The sequence below is a fragment of the Mirounga leonina genome, unplaced genomic scaffold, assembly GCF_011800145.1.
Source record: "Mirounga leonina isolate KUSES-001 unplaced genomic scaffold, KU_Mleo_1.0 Mir_82, whole genome shotgun sequence".
Classification (NCBI taxonomy): Eukaryota; Metazoa; Chordata; class Mammalia; order Carnivora; family Phocidae; genus Mirounga; species Mirounga leonina.
The window spans coordinates 11,364,151-11,383,335 of NW_023270825.1; the positions used below are offsets into that span (position 1 = coordinate 11,364,151).

The following is a 19,185-nucleotide window of genomic DNA, read 5'->3' on the forward strand; positions in this document are numbered from 1 at the left end:
TGAGCTGGTTAAGGGCAAATTCCAAACTAGAAACTGACGGGAACCACCTGCTCCGGATTCTACAGACATTTTCCATCTCAGTGCCATAGTTCATCTTTTTCTTTCCTGCTCCCAGTTAGAAGAGCTGAATTTATTTTTTTGTATTGCCTATTTCTGAAGCAGAGTAATTACCTCGTGCTAATTAGCTTTGGGAATAAAATAAAGGACGTAATCCTGTGTAGTGATAAAAGCATTATTTTAAAGTGAAGGCCTAATTAACAAGCAATTCTTTAAACTGGTGATGGAAAAATAGTTAAAAAAGAGAATTATTCACCTATAATGTATATATAGTTTCCTAGATACAATAAATACACAGATCCTTTAAGGAAGTTACATTGGCACATTACAGTCAAGAGAGAATTAGCCAGCAGGAGTGCTCTAGGTACTAGAATAGAAACACTATTATCTTTTTCGTCTCAAACTGCCACTGTAGGATACTGTATCCTCTCAGATGGACTCTCCTGAGGAAGAGGCAGGTAATTAGGATGTGTTCTCTAGAAGCTACGCAAGGATTCAGAGAAGTGAATCCAGCACGGACATCACTGGGGGCCACGTGGCCTGTGCCTTGTAGATAAAAATATCTTTTGGTCTTTACCAGGAAAAAAAACAGGGGCACCAGATAGGGACAGCTATTAGGATCTGAGCTGGGGCACCGGGAGTCAATTAAATATTTGCCGAAGTTTTAACTTAAACAGTGAGAACCAACCACAAGGGTGAGGCTAGGCCTCCGCCCACCCCCCACCAAGGATGGCCAACCCACTGGCCGCCCAGGGAGGGGTGATGAGTAGTGTTCTGCTACTTACTGACTGCCTAGAGTCACCCGACCTCTCCCAAGACTACATTTTCTGTTAAACGGGGAGAATCACCCCTATGGACATCAAAGGGCAATTCTGAGAACTGAGATGGAGATGGACACACTTTGAAGCCCAGATGAGGCCGTTAAGACCAAAGGGACACGGTGAGCTATGCTGAGAGGTCCTGGGGCTCTGAACTCCTGCGCTTGTCAAGTTTATACCAACAATCCCACTGGCCTCCCACTTAGCTAATTTCTTAGGAAAATCACCTTTGCCCTCAACTTGAAGACCACTGAACCCAATCTAGGTAGAGAAACAAAAGAGGAACCTTGGTGTGGCGTAGCTGCTGACACTGATGCGGATCCAGAACAGAAGCCTGGGGACCGAGTTCCCTCCTGTCTTAGGCTCACGCTCGCTGAAAGGACACAGACGCGAGCACTTCCTCCTTTGAAATTCAGGAGGCCTTAGCAAGCACAGCCACGAAGTCTACCTCAGGTCACAACCTTTGGGTTTCAGGAGGGAGTTAGCTATTGTATTTCAGCTCATCACCCATGACTGATTATTGGTGAATCACTAAAACCCTTCTTTCCTCACCCTATCTGGGCCAGTTCCCACACATTCTTCTAGGCAGAATACCCCAGTTATTAAAAGTGCATCAAATCCGATAGACTTTTGCAATAGAAATATTAAAAAAATAAGAAAAAACCCCCTCTATATAAAGCGAATTGTGCTTTCTTTTTAGAAACCACGGATGGTTTGTTCATAAATCTTTTTAATACAGATCTGAGAGCTACGAAGCAGGTGAAAATTGTTTAGTATTTTTTTTCTCTTTGTGACTCCGCCTCTCATCCTTGGCCCTTCATGGGCAGCCAACTCTAAGGCTCAAGAAACTTAGCTCTACAAAATGCCAAGTTATGGTTTTCATACTTGCCTCCCGGGAACAGAGAGCAATTTCCCCCCCCCCAGGAAATCTCTCTTCTCGTTTTTACCCCTTACGTGTGGCTCACTCGTTCCAGTTCAGCAGGCTATGAAATTTGCTGGGCATAGAGACAATCGGGTCTTGCAACAGGGTGGCTTATGAGAGGAGAGCACTTAACAAAGGGACGACAACCCCACATGGACGTTGTGCCTCATCACACAGAAGGTCTGGACTGTAGGGCCGCAAACTACCATCTCCGCCGCGTCTCTGAATTAGCACCCAGGTAGATGTTAGTCTTTCGTGCTTTTCTATATTCCAAACCGAACGTCCTGGTGTCAGCGCAACACGATACACATAGGGTTCGTTTTCCATGGAGTGTTACCTTTTTTGGTCCTCAGCATGGCCTTTTTGTATGGAATGCTATTTTTTCAAGTATGATGATCTACAGGACATTTTATTTTTAATATTTCATCGCTTGTTCTCTGAATGCCTCAATACAAGTGACAAGGAAGTTCACGTGTGTTTCTCCTTTTGGCTGTGAGACGCTTTCAAGTCTTCCGATTTTTCCAGAGAAAGGGGTGGAGGGTTTGCCCTTGGGGGGCCCCCTCCAAACGCTCAGCAGGGTGAGGCCTTGTCCCCTCCGAACTGTGAGTGCTCCTAGCCGAGGTCGGAGGCGCACATGCGGCCTGAGGGACTCACACCCTCCGGCCCAGAGGTGACACTTGAGAGCGACATTCCCGTTTTGCACTTGTCCCAGGGGACCTCCCGTTCTCCTGGCCGCCTCACTCCCGAGGCGACAGAGAGACACATTGCACATGGAAGTCCTCACTACAGTGTCTGAGAGAGGAGAGGGGCCCGCCGCACCCCTGTGGCTGCCAGCTCAGGGGGCTGCCAGGCGGCTCGGCAGCGGCCCCTCAGTCTTGCCTTGCGTGGGGAGGGCAGAGCTCCGAGGAGGCGGCGGCCACCGCCCAGCGGCCCGGCTCGTGACCAGACGACGAGCACGACGGCCCTTCCTTCCAGCGTGCGGAAGAGCAGAAGGTGACCACCGAGGCAGGAGAGACTGGCGGTGGGGCAGGGGAGAGAGCGAGGGCACCGGCGCCGGAGAGTCCAGAACAGCTCCCGGGGCTGCGGGGAGAGGGGGTGCAGCGCCTGGGCTTTAATTGTCTTCTTGGCACATGGGCAAGTTGACGAAGGTGAAGACGTTAAACTCGATCATGATGGAGAAGCACAAGAAGACAGCGTAGAGGGCCAGCACGCAGACGCCCAGCTTCCGGTCAAGTCTCCACTTGTTGAGATGGATGCCGAGGACCTGGAGGGACAGAGCGCAAGGATGGGCCCGGGGGTGGGGGTGGGGGCAGAGGAATGAATGCAGTTGTCCAGGCCTTTTCCCTGGAAAACTAGACACACGCTACGGACCCCAGAACTTTCTCCAAAATGTGGGCAAGGGCAGAGCGTCACTGCAAGGCACATCCGTGGTCCGGTCTTGCCCTTGACCCAGGCCCACGGGCTCCAGGGACACATGGCAGCTGCCCCCGTGGGACGGCCCACCTCGAGCTGGCACACCACTTCCTGGGGACCTGAGTGTCCTCAAGGCCCAGCCCGGCACCAAGGGCCTCCTCCCTGCCCAGACCTTCTCTCGCGACAATCAGGGAACCTTCTCTCGCGACAATCAGGGACCTTCTCGGAGTCCTCTTTGCTGCAGAACTTGGCATCCTCAGCCCTCTTAGGCAAAACTTCTAATGCATCTATTGGCTCACAGCCTGGCTAACTTCGGGTGTGTGTGTGTGTGTGTGTGTGTGCACGTGTGTGTGTGTGTGTGTTTGGAACACATCCTCATTCTACATTCCTTCTAGACTCTCCCGCACTTCATGCCTTTCTTTCTTATCTCTGAATGGAGACTTCCTAAGGGCTGGATCACAGTTACCCCATCAGAGCAAGGCCATGGGTTCTATAGAGACAGACCGATCTGGGTTCAAATCCCAGCTTTCCCATTTCCTACCCCTGTGACCTTGGGCAAGGTACTCAACCCCTTGGCCTCGATTTCTTCTGCCAAATGGGAACAGCATCATCAGGTGGCTGTAAGGATTGAATAAAATAAGCAGAGGTACAGTGTGTAGCTCAAGCCCGGGTGCGTGGAGTAAGGCGACCTCAGCATTACTCACGTGCCAGTCCTGAGGCCTGACAGTCATGTCCCCCCTCTGTCAGCTTGGCTAGGCTGGGGGAAACTTCTCTCCTCCTGGCAGTAGTGAGGGGAGACGGATGGGGCAGTGGGGAGACCGGGATGCAGTTCACTTGCTCTGGTGACTTCTTAGTCACTCGGGGAAAAATGTAGTGGGGGGGGGGTGCCAGCGTTCTGGGTGCAAACTGCGTCTGGAGGGCTCTGTGAATCTGTGTTTTCTCAGTGTCATCCCTCGCTGCCAGAGGGAAGAGAGATGGGTTTCAGAGACATTGCAAGTAACGATGCAGGATCAGATGGAATGAAGGACAATTCCAGAACCGGAAGACTCACAGTGAGAGCGACAGAGCCCAGCAACAACACCACGGAATAGACCAGACCCCGGCTGTTGATCTTCACCTGGAAAAACAAACACACACGCCCTGAATCTCGGGGCTGCTCGGGGCCCTGTTCTGAGAGCCCAGGGCACCGTCGTGTATTCCTTCTGGAAAGCATAGGATAGGGTGTTCACGGTGAGCCTGTAGTGGGGGAGGGTCAGCTAACCGTGGATTTAAGTCTCCACTCTGCTTGGGAAGGAACCGATGAGGAGGGGACACACGTGTCCGTGGGCTGAGGTGCGGGGTGGCTGTACATGGGGGCTTCCTCCTGTAGGTGCCCCTCAGGCTGTTCCAGAGGTCTTCATGGAAAGTGGGTGCCAGGGTGCCATGGGGAGGGGGCAGTGTGTCACCTGGGGCTCTCTGCTGGAACAGGGCCAATGCCACCATCTGTCCCCATCAAGTGCTCGTGTCTGGCGTCCACGCCAGACTTATAAGGCTTATAAGGCAGTGGGAGGAACTTACCGTGGACCCATAGTTAATAACCATGGTCTGCAGGCCCCACGGTATGCCGAGTCCCACTAGGATGTCAAATACATTGCTTCCTATGGTGTTTGAGACAGCCATGTCACCAAGGCCTAGAGCAGACAATTGACACGTGTCATTCACCAAGATTAGGTTGCTGGAAACCCCTATTTGTGTCCTAGTAGCGCTATTCTTCAGAAAGGAATTCCTTCTTCATGGATCCCACATTTCAGAAAATTCTTATGAGGTCTAAATCCACTCCATGAAGTCTAAGGGGCCTCCTAGGGGCTGAATGATGACCCTTGAGATTCCTATGTTAGAGTCCTAACCTCCAATAGCTCAGAATGTGGCATTTGGAGATAGGATCTTTATAGGATCATCAACTTAAAAAGAGTCATTGGGGTAGACCCTAATCTGACTGGTGTTCTTACAAAAGGGGATACCTGGACACAGCAGAGAGGGAACATGAAGATGGCCATTTACAAGCCAGCGAGAGAGGCCTGGAACAGATTCTCCCTCACGGCCCTCAGGAAGAACCAACTCTGCCAATACCTTGACCTTGGGCTTCTAGCCTCCAGAACCCTGAGACCATACATTTCTGTTCTTTGTGGTGCTTTGTTATGGCAGCCCTGGGAAACGAATATAGGGCCCTTTATCATTTCTCCTGCTGGGTCGGTCCCCTGATGTTCCCCAAGGACCCACTATGTGCTCTGAGGACCCACTATGTGTGTCACCTTATTGAATCCTCCCAGTTATCCTGGGAGGGAGGGGGCATTGTCCTCATGGCATATGACGGAACCAAGGCTTGGGGGCACGCTCGAAGTCACACAGTTTGTGAGCGGTCCAGCATCCTTCACAGAGCCCAGGTGATGGCCCCATGACCTGCGCTCAGAGGATAAGGCATCGGGTCTCATGCCCTGGAGGCTTCTGCAGGGTAAACTCTTTTCTCCCAACTAGACTAGAAGCATCTTAAGAGGCTAGGGGCCTCGCCATCATCCTTTGCTTCCTGCCCAGCTGGCTGGGATCATGCTAGCCACACAATCAAAGGACTTAATAGCTCGAGGGGTATTAAAAGTTAGAAAACAAACGTATAGATAAGACTCCGGCTGCCTGCCATCTGCTCTAACCGGGCCACCTAGCTTTCACCTGACATGACCGTCAGAACCCGGCACAAATGCAAGTGTGCATGCAACGAACGAGCTTGGAACACGAATGTCTGCAGCCCTAAGACGGCTTGGGTCCCTGAGAAGCTTGCAGCCGCTCGGCCCTGCACCCGGACAGCCGGCTCGCGTCCGTCTGAGCACCGGCCCCGTGGGGGGACACTGGGCTACCCCCTCCTCCTGCCCTGTTGCTGTCACCTGCGGACCTTCAGGACCCAGTGCCTCCCTCAGGGACCTCACGTTCTTCCTCCCTGTCTCGGCACCGTGCTGGGTGCCTTTAAAATCTTGGTGGTGGTGTTGGGGCGCTGACTCCCGGGGCATCAGCCTCCCAGCGTCTCAGTCTCTGGAACAACGCAGGGACGTGCGACAGCGGTTTTGGGCCAGCTACTCGCCTCTGGTGAGGACGCAGCACCCGCTTGATGGGTCAGGAGGTACGCGGACGCCCGAGTTTGAGAGGAGAGGAGGAGGGGGTCTCAGATTTGGCAGACTTCCCACCCTGCGCCAGTGCTGCCTATCGAGGAAACTTAGGGCAACCTTCTCAAACTTCACGAGCGTAGGACTCACTTGGGGGCCTGGCGGTGGGTCTGGGGCGGGCCCGAGATTCTGCATTTCTTTTTTATATTAATCAATTCATTAATTAATTTTGGGGGGAAAGAGAGCAAGAGCAGGGGGTGGGGAGGGGCACAGGGGGAGAGAGACTCTGAAGCAGGCTCCACGTTCAGCTCAGCACAGAGCCCAACGTGGGGCTCAATCTCACAACCGTGAAATCATGACCTGAGCCGAAACCAAGAGTCGGATGCTTAACCCACTGAGCCACCGAGGCGGCCTGAGATTCTGCATTTCTTACAAGCTCCCTGGTCAAGCTGCTGCTGCCGCCGCCAGCCTGGACCACACGTGGAGCTGCGAGCCTTCGGGAGCCTAGGATGCAGGATCTCCACGTTAGAGCACGTGGCATGGTCTGCTTGTGCAATGGATTCTGAGCAGAGGTTTCTGGACCCTTTGCCACGAAGAAAGTGTCCATGCTTTAACCATGTCTGCTGGATCCTCGGCCAGTGACCCTGGTGTCACTTTCATGATGATATGCTCCACCTGCGCCTTGCCCTCGCTCACTTTCTGTGCCCTCCGCGTTCCACAGGAGTCACCCTGATAGGATGTCCTCCCTCAGAACCCCACCTAGCCCAGGTTCCTACAGAGCCCTTTCTTGACCTCACCGCCCAGGCCTTCACCTTCCAGCATCATGACTCCAGCCCCCAACCAGCCTGGACTCCAGGGTTGGTTGTTTCAACAGCACATTCTCTTACCCCTTGACCTTCCCTGCATCCACCCGGCAACCCCAGCTCTGGGTGAACTTGTCATCTCTCACGTGTGTGTCACTGGAGCTGGGTATGCCTGAGTCCCACTTGGCCAAGCTGACGCCACTGAACATCAGCCAGGCCCTCGACGCTCGGTGGCTCTCCTAGTCCTCACTGCACCGGGTTGAACAGTGCCCTCCCCGCAGCTCGTGTCCTCCCGGCACCTGTGCCTGGGGCTTTATTTGCAAATAGGGTCTTTGCAGATGTGATCAAATTAAAATGAGGTCATACTGAATTAGGATGGGCCCCGATGCAATGACGGGTGTCCTCGTAAGGAGAGGGAAGTTTGGACACGGACACACGCAGAGGGATGAACACCACGTGCCGACAGAGGCAGAGACAACAGTGACACAGCCCTAAGCCATCCGCCCGGCCACCCCCAGAAGCTGCAGGGAGAGGCCTGGAACAGACCCTTCCCTACAGCCTTTGGAGGGAGTGTGGCCTGGCTGCCACCTCAATTTTGGACTTCTAGCATCCAGAACTGTGCAACTACCAGTCTCTTCTTTTAAGCCACCCCGTTGTGGTGTTTTGGTTATGACAGGCCTAGGAAGTGAATATACTCACTTCAGAGGTCACTCGATTAAACACCGTTCCCCTCAGTTGCTGTCCCCACTGTCCCCACTGTCCCCAAGCCTCCGGCCTATGTCAACCACACTCCCACACTTCTCTCCCCTCATCTCAGGTCTTCTCAGGACCGACTGACCCCCTCAGTCAACCCTTTTCTCCTAACTTGGGAGGAATAAAATGTCACTTCCTGCCTGCCAGAGCCCACTTTCCCCTTGGGCACTTCTTTTCTGTCTCCTCTGAGGTGTCATTCTATTATTGGCCCCCAGCGCCCCGCCCCCCATACTTTCACACTTTCATCTGTGGAGGACGATGTGTGGGGGTTCATGCTGGGTTTCGGCCTCACCAGCACACACACCACAATCAATAAAGGTCAGCCCTTTATGGGGCTTTTGTTCTGCATTAAAGAGCATACAGGTACTCCTTACCTTGCTTAACCCGTGTCAGGTAGTGAGCCCCAAAGAAAAACCACTAACCAACCAACCAAGTAACCAAACCCGTATCCATGTTCTAGAATTTTAAGAATAGGAAAACAGTTGGAGGTACACGATACCCCTCTCCCTTTGCCTTCCTGGGACCCGAAGACTTCTTGTTACTATTGTATTTGCTGTAAGAAGTCAGGGCTTCAGCTCTGTTTAATGCCAGACTGGTGATTTCAGAACAAGTTCCTTTGATCCAAGTCTGCAGAAGCAAATGGTTCTAGAGATCTGGATGGAGGTGTTTATGGCTGTCGTATTCTCTCTCCATGGATGGACTCGGATGCATGATGCTTTCCCCTCATCAGCCGGCTCCATAGCAGGATGGAACAGCTACTGGTCAGAAGGGCCATGAACTCTAACCCCAGTAGGGACAGGGGGGCCTGCCCGGTGATGCTCACAGCTGGAGGGGCACCACCCTTACCTTGTCTCGCCACGATTAAGCTGGCCATGCAGTCTGGAACACTCGTGCCCGCTGCCAGGAAAGTGATGCCCATGATGACATCGGGGATCCCAAGCGTGTATCCAATAATTGTCACCTGCAGAAGAGTCGGGGGGGGGGGGACATGAACTCCGGGAGGAATACCCAGGACCTTTGCTTATTCCCAGTGCTTCTAACTGGAACGTAGGACTGCTGTTCTATTTGCTGTTTTAAAACATTTAGAAACTGAAGGAAAATAAAAACAAGACCCACAGACGACCACTATTAGCCTTTTCTGTCAGCCCATGGTTCTCAAACTCGAGCCCGTGGAAAAGCCTCTGGCGGGCTGGTTACAATGCAGACTGCTCCCCCCGCCCCCCATGTTTCTGATTCAGGAGGCCTGGGGTGAAGCCCGAGAGTTTACGTTCCTACCCAGTTCCCAGGTGGCTACTGGTCTGGGAACCACACTTGAAAACTCTTGCTTTAGAATATATCCTTGACCTTCTTTTTGGTGGGTGGGTGGGTGGGTGGGGGTGTGTGTATGTGTGTGTGTGTGTGTGTTAGACGCTGTGGATACCCTTCCACCTCGTGTCATCATCTTTGATACTATTTCAAACCGATGTGTGGGGGTCCATGCTGGGTTGGATCTATGGTGGCCCCCCATAGATTTCATGGCGTGGCTGAATGGTTCTAGCCAATCCCTCACCATCGGACAGTGAGGTGGTCTCTTTCTTTGCTCCTACGACCTCACAGCATATAACGTGTATTGAGCACATACTGTATACCAGGTGCTTTCCCAGGTATGTTGCGTATACAATCTCAGGTACTCTATTATCACCACCCACTGGTGAGGGGGCACTGTGGTTACAGTTATTTTACGCCCAGGGAAACTGAGGCTCAGAGAGGTTATGCAGCATTGCCTGTGGGCAAGAAGCTGGTGAGCGGTGGAGCAGGGATTCTGGGCCAGGTCTTACTGACTTTAAAGGCCATGTTCCTACCTCAATATCATGCACCTTGTGTGTACATCTTTGGGTCCTTATCTTACTGCCTTCTTAGGAAAAGCTCCAAGAAATAGAACTTTCGGATCAAAGGATCCTGATGCAGTCACACACTCTACTGAGAAATTCCTGACACTCGAGAGATGGCTGGCGCCCTGAGCAGGAGCCAGATGGAAAGCCCTAGAAGCATTTGGGTAACCCCATTAGCTCTGGCTTGCCCTCCCTCCCATCTCTACAATGGGAACCGTGGCACCTCTTACGGTTGTTCGCATCTCGACTGATGGCTCCAATCCTAGCGAATGGTTGTGTGATTTAGGAGAAGCTGGTTTGCTTCTCTGAGCCTCAGTTTCCTCATCTGCAAAATGGGCTTGCTAATAAAGATTAAGTGAGAAAATGTGAGATGACAGTGCCTGGCCTGTGCAAGATGTTCACAGATGTATGTTTCCCTTCTCTTTCAGACACCGAGGAGGGCAAAACTGAACCATTGATCCAGCAATGTTCAGTCTACCTTGGCCATGAACGAGATCTCCACAAGTACAACCAGGCCGTGGCTGACAGGCTTTCTTTGGGGGATGCCAGACGTCGTCAATACAGGAGCCTGGGTTATTTTGGCATTATGGGGGATGCCTCCATTCCCCCCCTTAAATCACTGAACTACGTGGCTAAGAAGCTGAAGGATGGAAGAACAGAAGGAAGGTCTTGTGTGTGTGTGTGTGTGTGTGTGCGTGCGTGCACACACCATCCAGGGTGCTTCAGACTAGAGATGCCGCCTGTGTGTGGCATTGCCCCGGACTCTAGCCCTGGGCCCTCTGAGCCCACCTGATACTCAGGCTTCCGATAGGGGAGCAGAACTGAGTCCAGAGCTCTGGGGCTATCTGTGCAACCTTGTGGAAGTCGTGGCCCCCCTCTGGCTTTCAGTCTCCCCAGTGGTGCAAGGGTGCTGGGCAGGACGATCCCTTTCCAAGGTCCCTCCCTTCACACTGACATTCAAGAATTGTTTTCCCTGAAGCCTTAGGGGTGAGAGATATAAAAGGTGGTAAGAGTAAGGGGTGGGCAGATGAGATGCCATTGCTCCCTGGCGGCCCCCATCAGGTCACAAGGAAAGCAAGCTCATGGCCCCAAATGAAGGCTAACATGGGGTGCTATCGTCTTGACCAATTTCTACCATCAGGGTCATTCCATTTCCCCCAAACTGAGGCGGGCTGAAGTTCAAAGCCACAGGTAAGGGTGCCCCAGCCAAGCAGTTCCTGTGACCCCAGGCAAGCTACTTCCAGACTCTCTCTACTTTAAGAAGTGCAGGTGGGCTGACTCGAGGTCATGGGGATGTGAGTGTCGTTAAACATCTGGCCTCACAGCGAATGAGCAGAGCTGATTTCATAATACTGTTGTTTCCAGTAACTGGAGAAGAGAAAGTTTCACCCATTCATTAATTTGATCTTTCCTAATTCTCATACCTACTCCTCAGATGTCATGCAATACTTTTTTTCCCTTACAGTGTTGTTTTGGGAATGTACTTCAGTAAGAGAATTCCCTGGATCCTTCTATCAAATATAAAGATGGGCTGGTGTTAACCTTCTCTGAAAAATGTCCATTTACAAGGGCAATTCGCATAAGGCATCGTTTTCGTGATCCTTGATTATCCTCTACTTGGGGGTTTGGATAGTAGCTGTTTTCAACTCTTCCCACACCCCAACACACACACACACACACACACACACACACACACCGGCATCTATGAGGATTTTAACCTTTGTCTGGACAAAGCATGGACGCAGCCCTGGCTGTATCTCATGGTGAAAACAGTTGCTATCGATAGTTACGATCGATCAGACATGCTGCCAACTCGAACCACAAAGCCTGAGCAGAGAACTCCATCCTCCCCATGAACTTGTGAGATGGGGACGGTCGTCCCCCTTCTGCAGAGGGGGTGACCGTGGCTCATGGAAGCTGAGTCACCTGCCGAGTTTCACGGCTGGTAAGTGGGAGATCTAGGATTCAAATGCATTTCCATGTGACCCCACAGCCCTCCCCTCCCCACAGGGTGGTACACGGAGCAACGGGGAAAGGGGCTCCTGCTTACCGCCCCCCACCCACAGCCAATGAAAGGTTTGTACAGGGAGCTGTCACGCGTGGTCAGAGGTGCTTACAAAGAGCTATGCCAAAGCCTCTCTGCCTGCAAAACTTCAGTCCAAATGGCATCTGAAAACTCCATAAGAAATTGAGGGGCATTTCGGGATAGTCATTGAGATCATGGACTCAGGAGCCCAACTCTAGAATTTACTGATTATGTAACTAATCGTATAATAGTTGATAATTGTGCAACTGGGCCAATTACTCAATCTGGATGCCTCAGTTTCCTCATCTGTAAAATGGGCAAAATAAAAACCCCTATCCCACTGGGTTGTTATGAGGACCAAATGAGTTTATTGGTAGGGGTTACAGAAAAGACTGCCTTGTGTTCCTCTCCCACTGACTTGTCTCCCTCACCTTCCCCCAGGGGCCCTGGAAAGGAAGGGGGACTAGGCACTAGCTCTCCAGAGATCTTCCCGCCATATTCCTTTTCCCATCGCACCTGAGCAGCGGATCTCAGAATCTCTTCTCCTGCTCCCACGCTTGCCTTGAACGTCAGTGCCATGCTGTGTCTATCCGGGTATCCCTGGTGCCAAGCACAGCCCCAGGCACCTCTGCTGAAACCCCCTTCTACTGAGAAATAAGCCAACGTCTGCAAAGGGAGGCGACTTGCTCAAGGTGGCACCACCGTGTCTGAGGTCGCTCTTGAACCCAGCTCTCCCACCTCCAGCAGGTGCTGGGCAGGGGCTGTCTGTACGGCCCACCCCCGCTTCCGCCACTCACCAGCCACACCATTAGGTAGGAGAAGACAGCGATCCACAGCGTGGCGGTGATGAAGGTGACCATGAAGTATTTCTCCCAGCGGGGCTTGCTGCAGTTGGGGATGGTGATGCACAGGAGGAAGATGAGTGGCCAGGTGAACACCCACTTGGCTTTGTCCCCTCTTGCCTCTGCAGTGGGATGGGGTGGAGCCAGAAGGGGGAGGAGAGAAACATATACCAGGTTACACACCTACTAGTCTACCTGCCTATCACTTTGTGTTTTAGTAGTTTCTTCATCCATTAAACGGAAACATTTTCTTTCTTGGTTGTTGCAAGAATGACATGATATAATGTACAAAAAAGACCCAGCACACACTGTGGCATATAGTTAGTACTCTGGAAATCTCAGCTCCTTTGTTCCAAGGTCATATACTCTGCTTGTTGTAGATACAAGACTAAAATACTCAGTGTCTGGCTGGCAGGCGTGACCCCACTGGCCCCTACCAACAGAATCCACAAACAATTCAACCATGGAAAAGTGGCCTCACTAAGCCACTGGGTGCAAGCATAGTGTCCTTAATTAGCCACTGAGTACGGTGGGCACATGCAGGCTCAAAATTAGCTTGTTGGCCACGCCAATGAAATCATGGAGGACGGACTTCTGAGGATTCTCTCCTCCACAAAGCAATGAGAACACGGGCAAAAATGGTCAGAATCAGCCTTTTTCAGAACTTTGGAAATTAACCAAAGGCATGTAGTAATTCCAGCAGAGTTTCCTTAAGAAAATTGGCAGGATCTCATTGAGAACAGTGAGCTTTGTGGAGTTTTAACTTGCTTTATTTTCCAGTCCCTTCCACCAGCTCTGGAGTCGCCTTGAGAGCCAGCATCCTGGCATCCACCACAGGGGGCAGGGCTGAAGCTTCTTCCAAGTCCATTCTCAGAGAACTGGCTTTATTTGACCTCTCTGGTGGTTTTCTGGAAGATCCCACTTTCAAGGCTGTCTTTATTTTTCCTGAATCAGAGCTCAGCCAGTGTGAATAGCATTTTCCTTGGGGCATTTGTTGAAAACAATCAGAGGCAACTGTTCAACATCACACTGTCCAAGGTGGTTGGGTAACAGTTGAGACAAACAATGAACTGGCCAAACAGCTTAAAAGGCAAAACTGGGGAATGGGATATCTATAGAGGGCTTTGCAAAGCTCCCACATATTTGGGAATCTAAAAGACCATGAGTATGCATAGGGCTGTGCCCGCTGATATTTGCATGCTCAGTAAAGATTTGAGGATGCCCTAAGCTTTCACCTCTGCCTAATGTTGAGGCTCTGAGCAAGTAAGAAAGTAAAAACTAAGGTAGATTTGTGAACTATCTGCCTCAGTGTTGAAGGTGTGTCCCCAAACACACACAGAACTTAACGGCAAAGACTGGAAGACTTACTTGGTCCAGGCATCTAAGGAAATCTCTGTGCAATCATTAGATGACCTTAAGAGAACCTAGCAGATATTTCCGTGTCCACACACAATGAAGAAGACAAATTTTACAGAATTACCTGAAAACAGTGACTAAACAAACAACAGCAATAAATAGCAGTGACAAGCAGCCCTGGGAAGGGAGAAGAATATGATTTCTAGCATTGTCAAACTATATTATTTTAAATGGCCAGTTTCCAACAATAACATCAAATTATGAGACATGCAAAGAAAGAAGAAAGTATGGTCCATACACAGGAAAAAAAAAATCAGTCTAAACTACCTCTGAGGAATTACAGACATTGGATTTACTAGACAAAGACTTTACTTTTTATTATTATCATTATTTTTAAAGATTTTATTTATTTATTTGAGAGAGAGAGAATGAGAGAGAGCAAGCACATGAGAGGGGGGAAGGTCAGAGGGAGAAGCAGACTCCCCGCCGAGCAGGGAGCCCGATGCGGGACTCGATCCAGGAACTCCAGGATCATGACCTGAGCCGAAGGCAGTCGCTTTACCAACTGAGCCACCCAGGCGCCCTACTTTTTATTATTATTTTAAAGTTTGTTTATTTACTTATTTACTCATTTATTCATTCATTTTAGTAATCTCTACTACACCCAGCGTGGGGCTCAAACTCATGACCCCAAGATCAAGAGTAGCACGCTCTTCTGACCAAGCCAGCCAGGTGCCCCTAGACAAAGACTTTATATTAGCTGTTTTAAACATATTCACAAAATGTCTAAAAAAACTAAAGAGGAGAGAATGATTTCTCACCAGAGACTATCAATAAAGAAGTAAAAACCATAAAAAAGAACCAAGAGAAATTCTGGAGTTGAAAAGTAAAATAACTGAGAAATTCACTGTTGGGGCTCAACAGCAGATTTAAGCAGGAAGAAGAAATCAATCAATGACCTTGAGGATAGGCCAGCTGAGATGATCTAGTTTCAGAAACAGAAAGAAAAAGGGAAAAAAATGCAGGAAAAATACCCGAAGAACTCACATTCAGAAAGTTCCCAAATCTGATGAAAAACATTAACATATACATTCAAGAAGGATATACATTATTCTCAAGCTCACATAAAACATTCTTCAGGATAAACAACACCTCAGGTCATAAAAACAAGCATTGATACATTTAGAAGGATTTAAGTCACATGAAGTATGTCCTACAACCACTCTGCAATGGAAAAAACTTAGAAATCAGTAACAGAAGGAAAACTAGAAGTTCACAAATATGCAGAAATTAAAGAACATGCTCCTAAATAACCAATAGGTCAAAAAAGAAATCACAAGGGAAATTAGAAAATACTTTGAAATGAATGAAAATGAAAACACAACATACCAGAACTTATGGGATGCAGGAAAAACAGTGCTTAGACATTTATAGCTATAAATGACCATACTAAAAAAGAAGAAAGAGCTTAAATCAATGACCTAATCTTCCTCCTTAAGACAAAAAAAAAAAAAAAAAGAGCAAAGTAAGCCCCAGAAAAGAAATAATCTAGATTAAAGTGGAATAAAATAGAATTTTTTAAAAAAAGAAAATCAATGAAAATAAAAGTTGGTTCTTTAAAAAGATCAATGAGGGGTGCCTGGGTGGCTCAGTTGGTTAAGCGTCTGCCTTTGGCTCAGGTCATGATGTCAGGGTCCTGGGACTGAGTCCCCCATCATGCTCCCTGCTCGGTGGGGAGCCTGCCTCTCCCTCTCCCCCCCACTTGTTTTCTCTCTCTCTCCCTCAATACATAAAATCTTTAAAAAAATAAAAGATCAATGAAATTGACAAACTGTTAACTAGACTGACCATGAAAAAAAAAAAGAAGACTCAAATTACTAAAATCAGGAATGAAAGAGGATGACAGTTACGTGCCTCACAGAAATAAAAAGAATTATTAAAGAAATACTATGAACAATAGTGTGCCAACAAATTACATAACCTAGATGAAACAGACAACATCCTACAAAGATAAAGATACCAAACCTGACTAAAAAAGAAAAAAAAAATCCAGTAAGACTTATAACAAGAGATTGACATAGTAAAAAAACAAACAAACAAAATAAACAAACAGAAAAACTTTCCTTAAAGTAAGGCCAGGACCAGATGTCTACCAAATGTTTAAAAAAGATTTAGCATGAATCCTTCACAACTCTTCCAAAAGGTAGAACAGAAAGGAACAGCTCCCCATTCACTCCATGAAGCCAGAATTATCCTGGTAGCAAAGCCAGACACCAAGAGAAAAGAAACACAGACCAATATCCCTTATGAATATAGATGCAAAAATCTTTAACAAAATTCTGGCAAACTGAATCCAGCGAACATATAAAAAGGATTATGTACCATGACCAAGTGGGATTTATCCCAGGAATGCAGGCTTGGTTCAAATATGAAATTTAAACCATCCAGTATACCATGTCAATAGAATAAGGGGGAAAAAAACCCTGCATAATCATGTCCACTGAGGCAAAAAGAAAAAGACAGGCATTTAACAAAATTCAACACCTTTTCAAAACACTCAGCAAACTAGGAAGAGAAGAGAATTTCTTCATCCTGATAAAGGGCATCTATAAAACCCTCACCGCTAACATCACAGTTAATGGCGGAAGACTGAAAGCTTTCAACATGATGAGGATGTCTGCTCTGATCATTTCTATTCAATATGGTACTGCGTTAGCCAGGAACACTAGGCAAGAAAAAGAAGTCATTCAGCTTGGAAAGAGAAAGTAAAACTATCCCTATTTGTATATGGCATGATCTCTCTTGTAGAGAGAACGTTGTAAAAAGTCCACATACACACAAAAAACTATTACAGTAAATCAATTTAGCCAAGTTGCAAGATAAGAAGATCAATATACAAAATAAGGTTGTATTTCTACATGCTGACAATGAACAATCCAAAAATGAAATTAAGAAAACCAGTTCCATTTACGATAGCAGCCAACAAAACAAAACAAAACAAAAACAACCCTTAGGAATAAATGTAACAAAAGATGTATAAGATTTATATGCTGAAAACTACCAAACAAACATTGAAGGAAATTTAAAAAGCCTTAAATAAATGGAAAGCTATTCTGTACTTGGATCAGAAGATTTAATATTAAAATGGAAATGCTCCCCCAAAACTGATCTACAGACTCAATGCAATCCCTGTTAAATCCTAGCTGACCTTTTTTTTTTAATAGAAATTGACCAGCTGTTTCTAATAGTTATATGGAAATGCAAGAGACCCAGAATAGCCAAACTAATCCTGGAAGAACAACAAAGTTGGAGGACTTACATGCCCTGATTTTAGAATTTAATACAAAGCTACAAGCAATCAAGAGAGTATGCTACTGGCATAAGGATTTATAAATCAGTGGAGGAGGATTTTGAGTCCAGAAATAAACTCATCCATTTAAGATGAATTGATATTTAAAAAGGGTGTCAAGACTATTCAATAGGAAAAGGACAGTCTTTTTTAACAAATGGTTCTGGGACAACCTATCCACATGCAAAAGAATGAAATTAGACCCCTCCCTCACACCACATACAAAAATTAACTCAACATATTAAAGATCTAAATATGAGGTGAAACTATAACATTTAGATGAACATGAAGGCACAGCTCTTCATGACACTGGATCAGGCAACGGTTTCTTAAAAGACACCAAAAAACACAAACAAAAGAAAAAAATAGATACACTGGGTTTTACCAAAATTTAAAAGTTTTGAGCTGCAAAGGACACTGTCAAGGAAGTGAAAGACAATCCACACGATAGGAGAAAATATTTGGAAATCACATAAAGGTCTAGTTTGCAGAATATGTAAAGAACTCATCATTCGACAATAAAAAAAATCCCAATCTGAAAAATAGGCATAGGATTTGAATAGATGGTTCTCCAGAGAAAATATAAAAATAGCCAATTAGTATGTGAAAAGGAGCTCAACATCTTTAGTCATTAAGAAATGGCAAATAAAACTACTTTGTACCCACAAGTATGACTATACCAAAAAAGGCAGATAATAATATGGGCAAAGATATGGGAAAATGCAGACCCTCATACACTGCTGGTGGGAATGTAAAATGGCGCATGCAGCCTCTTGGAAAATAGTTTGGCAGTTCCTCAATATGCCCACACAAAAATTTGTACTCAAATGCTCATATCAGCATTACTTATAATAGCCAAAAAGTAGAAACAACCCAAACATCCATCAATGAATGAACAAAATGCAGCATATAAACACAATGTAATGTTATTCATCCATAAAAAGGGATGAAGTACCCACCCATGCTACAACATGGATGAACCTAGAAAACTTGCAAAATGAATGAGACCAGACACAAAAGGCCACGTTATGTGATTCTGTTTATATGAAATGTCTAGAATAGGCAAATCCAACAGAGACAGAAAAATCAATAGTTGGGGGGGTGGGAGTGATTGTTCATGGATGTGGGGTTTTTGGGGCGGAGAAATGAAAATTTTCTGGAATTGGGAGCCTGGGTGGTACAGTCGGTTAAGCATCTGACTCTTGGTTTCAGTTCAGGTCGTGATCTCACTCAGGGTTGTGAGATTGAGCCCTGCGTCAGGCTCTGCGCTCAGCATGGAGTCTGTTTGGGATCGTCTCTCCCTCTGCCCCGCCCACTTGTGCACGCATGTGCACTCTCTAAAAAAATAAATCTTAAAAAAAAAACGTTCTGGAATTATATAATAATGGTTGAACAACTTTGTGAATACACTAAAAACCACTGAACTAGATACTTCATGAGGGTGAATTTCATGATAAAATGAATTATGTCTCAATAAAAAAACTGCAAAGTAGGCTGGCAGGAGCTGTGTTAGCTCTGTACATCTGGGCTTGAATCTTCCTAAATCATTAAAAGCATATTTACTAAGAAAAAAACACCCAGCCTGCTTATAATAATGAACCAACAGACTATGGTTAGCTCAAAAATTGGCAAATCCATTCACATATTCATCCTAGAAACTTCATCAGAAAGACATCTGCCTTCCCAGTTCTTTCTCTACATACATTTCTGTGCCTTGTAATCCTTGCAAAAAGAGCAGAGAGGTTTCCTGCCTGATTGGATTGTCCAAAATTCCTGGCTCTTCCCTTGTCAGCCCACACCCCCATCCATCTAGGCCGCAGGGCCTCTCCACAACTGACCTAAAA

General features: G+C 47.5%; 1 protein-coding gene across 2 annotated transcripts in view; it reads right to left on the minus strand.

The window, feature by feature from the left end:
- Positions 1–237: 237 nt before the first annotated feature.
- Positions 238–19,185, minus strand: part of SLC24A4 (solute carrier family 24 member 4) — a 165,605-nt gene continuing 146,657 nt past the window's right edge. For both annotated transcript variants that reach the window (XM_034992497.1, XM_034992496.1), the window contains exons 13-17: positions 12,592–12,758; positions 8,744–8,858; positions 4,768–4,880; positions 4,262–4,327; positions 238–3,061 (exon numbers count right to left, since the gene is read on the minus strand). In XM_034992497.1, coding sequence (XP_034848388.1) covers positions 2,909–3,061; positions 4,262–4,327; positions 4,768–4,880; positions 8,744–8,858; positions 12,592–12,758 — 614 coding nt within the window. In that variant the 3' untranslated portion in view covers positions 238–2,908. The remainder of the gene's footprint in view (positions 3,062–4,261; positions 4,328–4,767; positions 4,881–8,743; positions 8,859–12,591; positions 12,759–19,185) is intronic.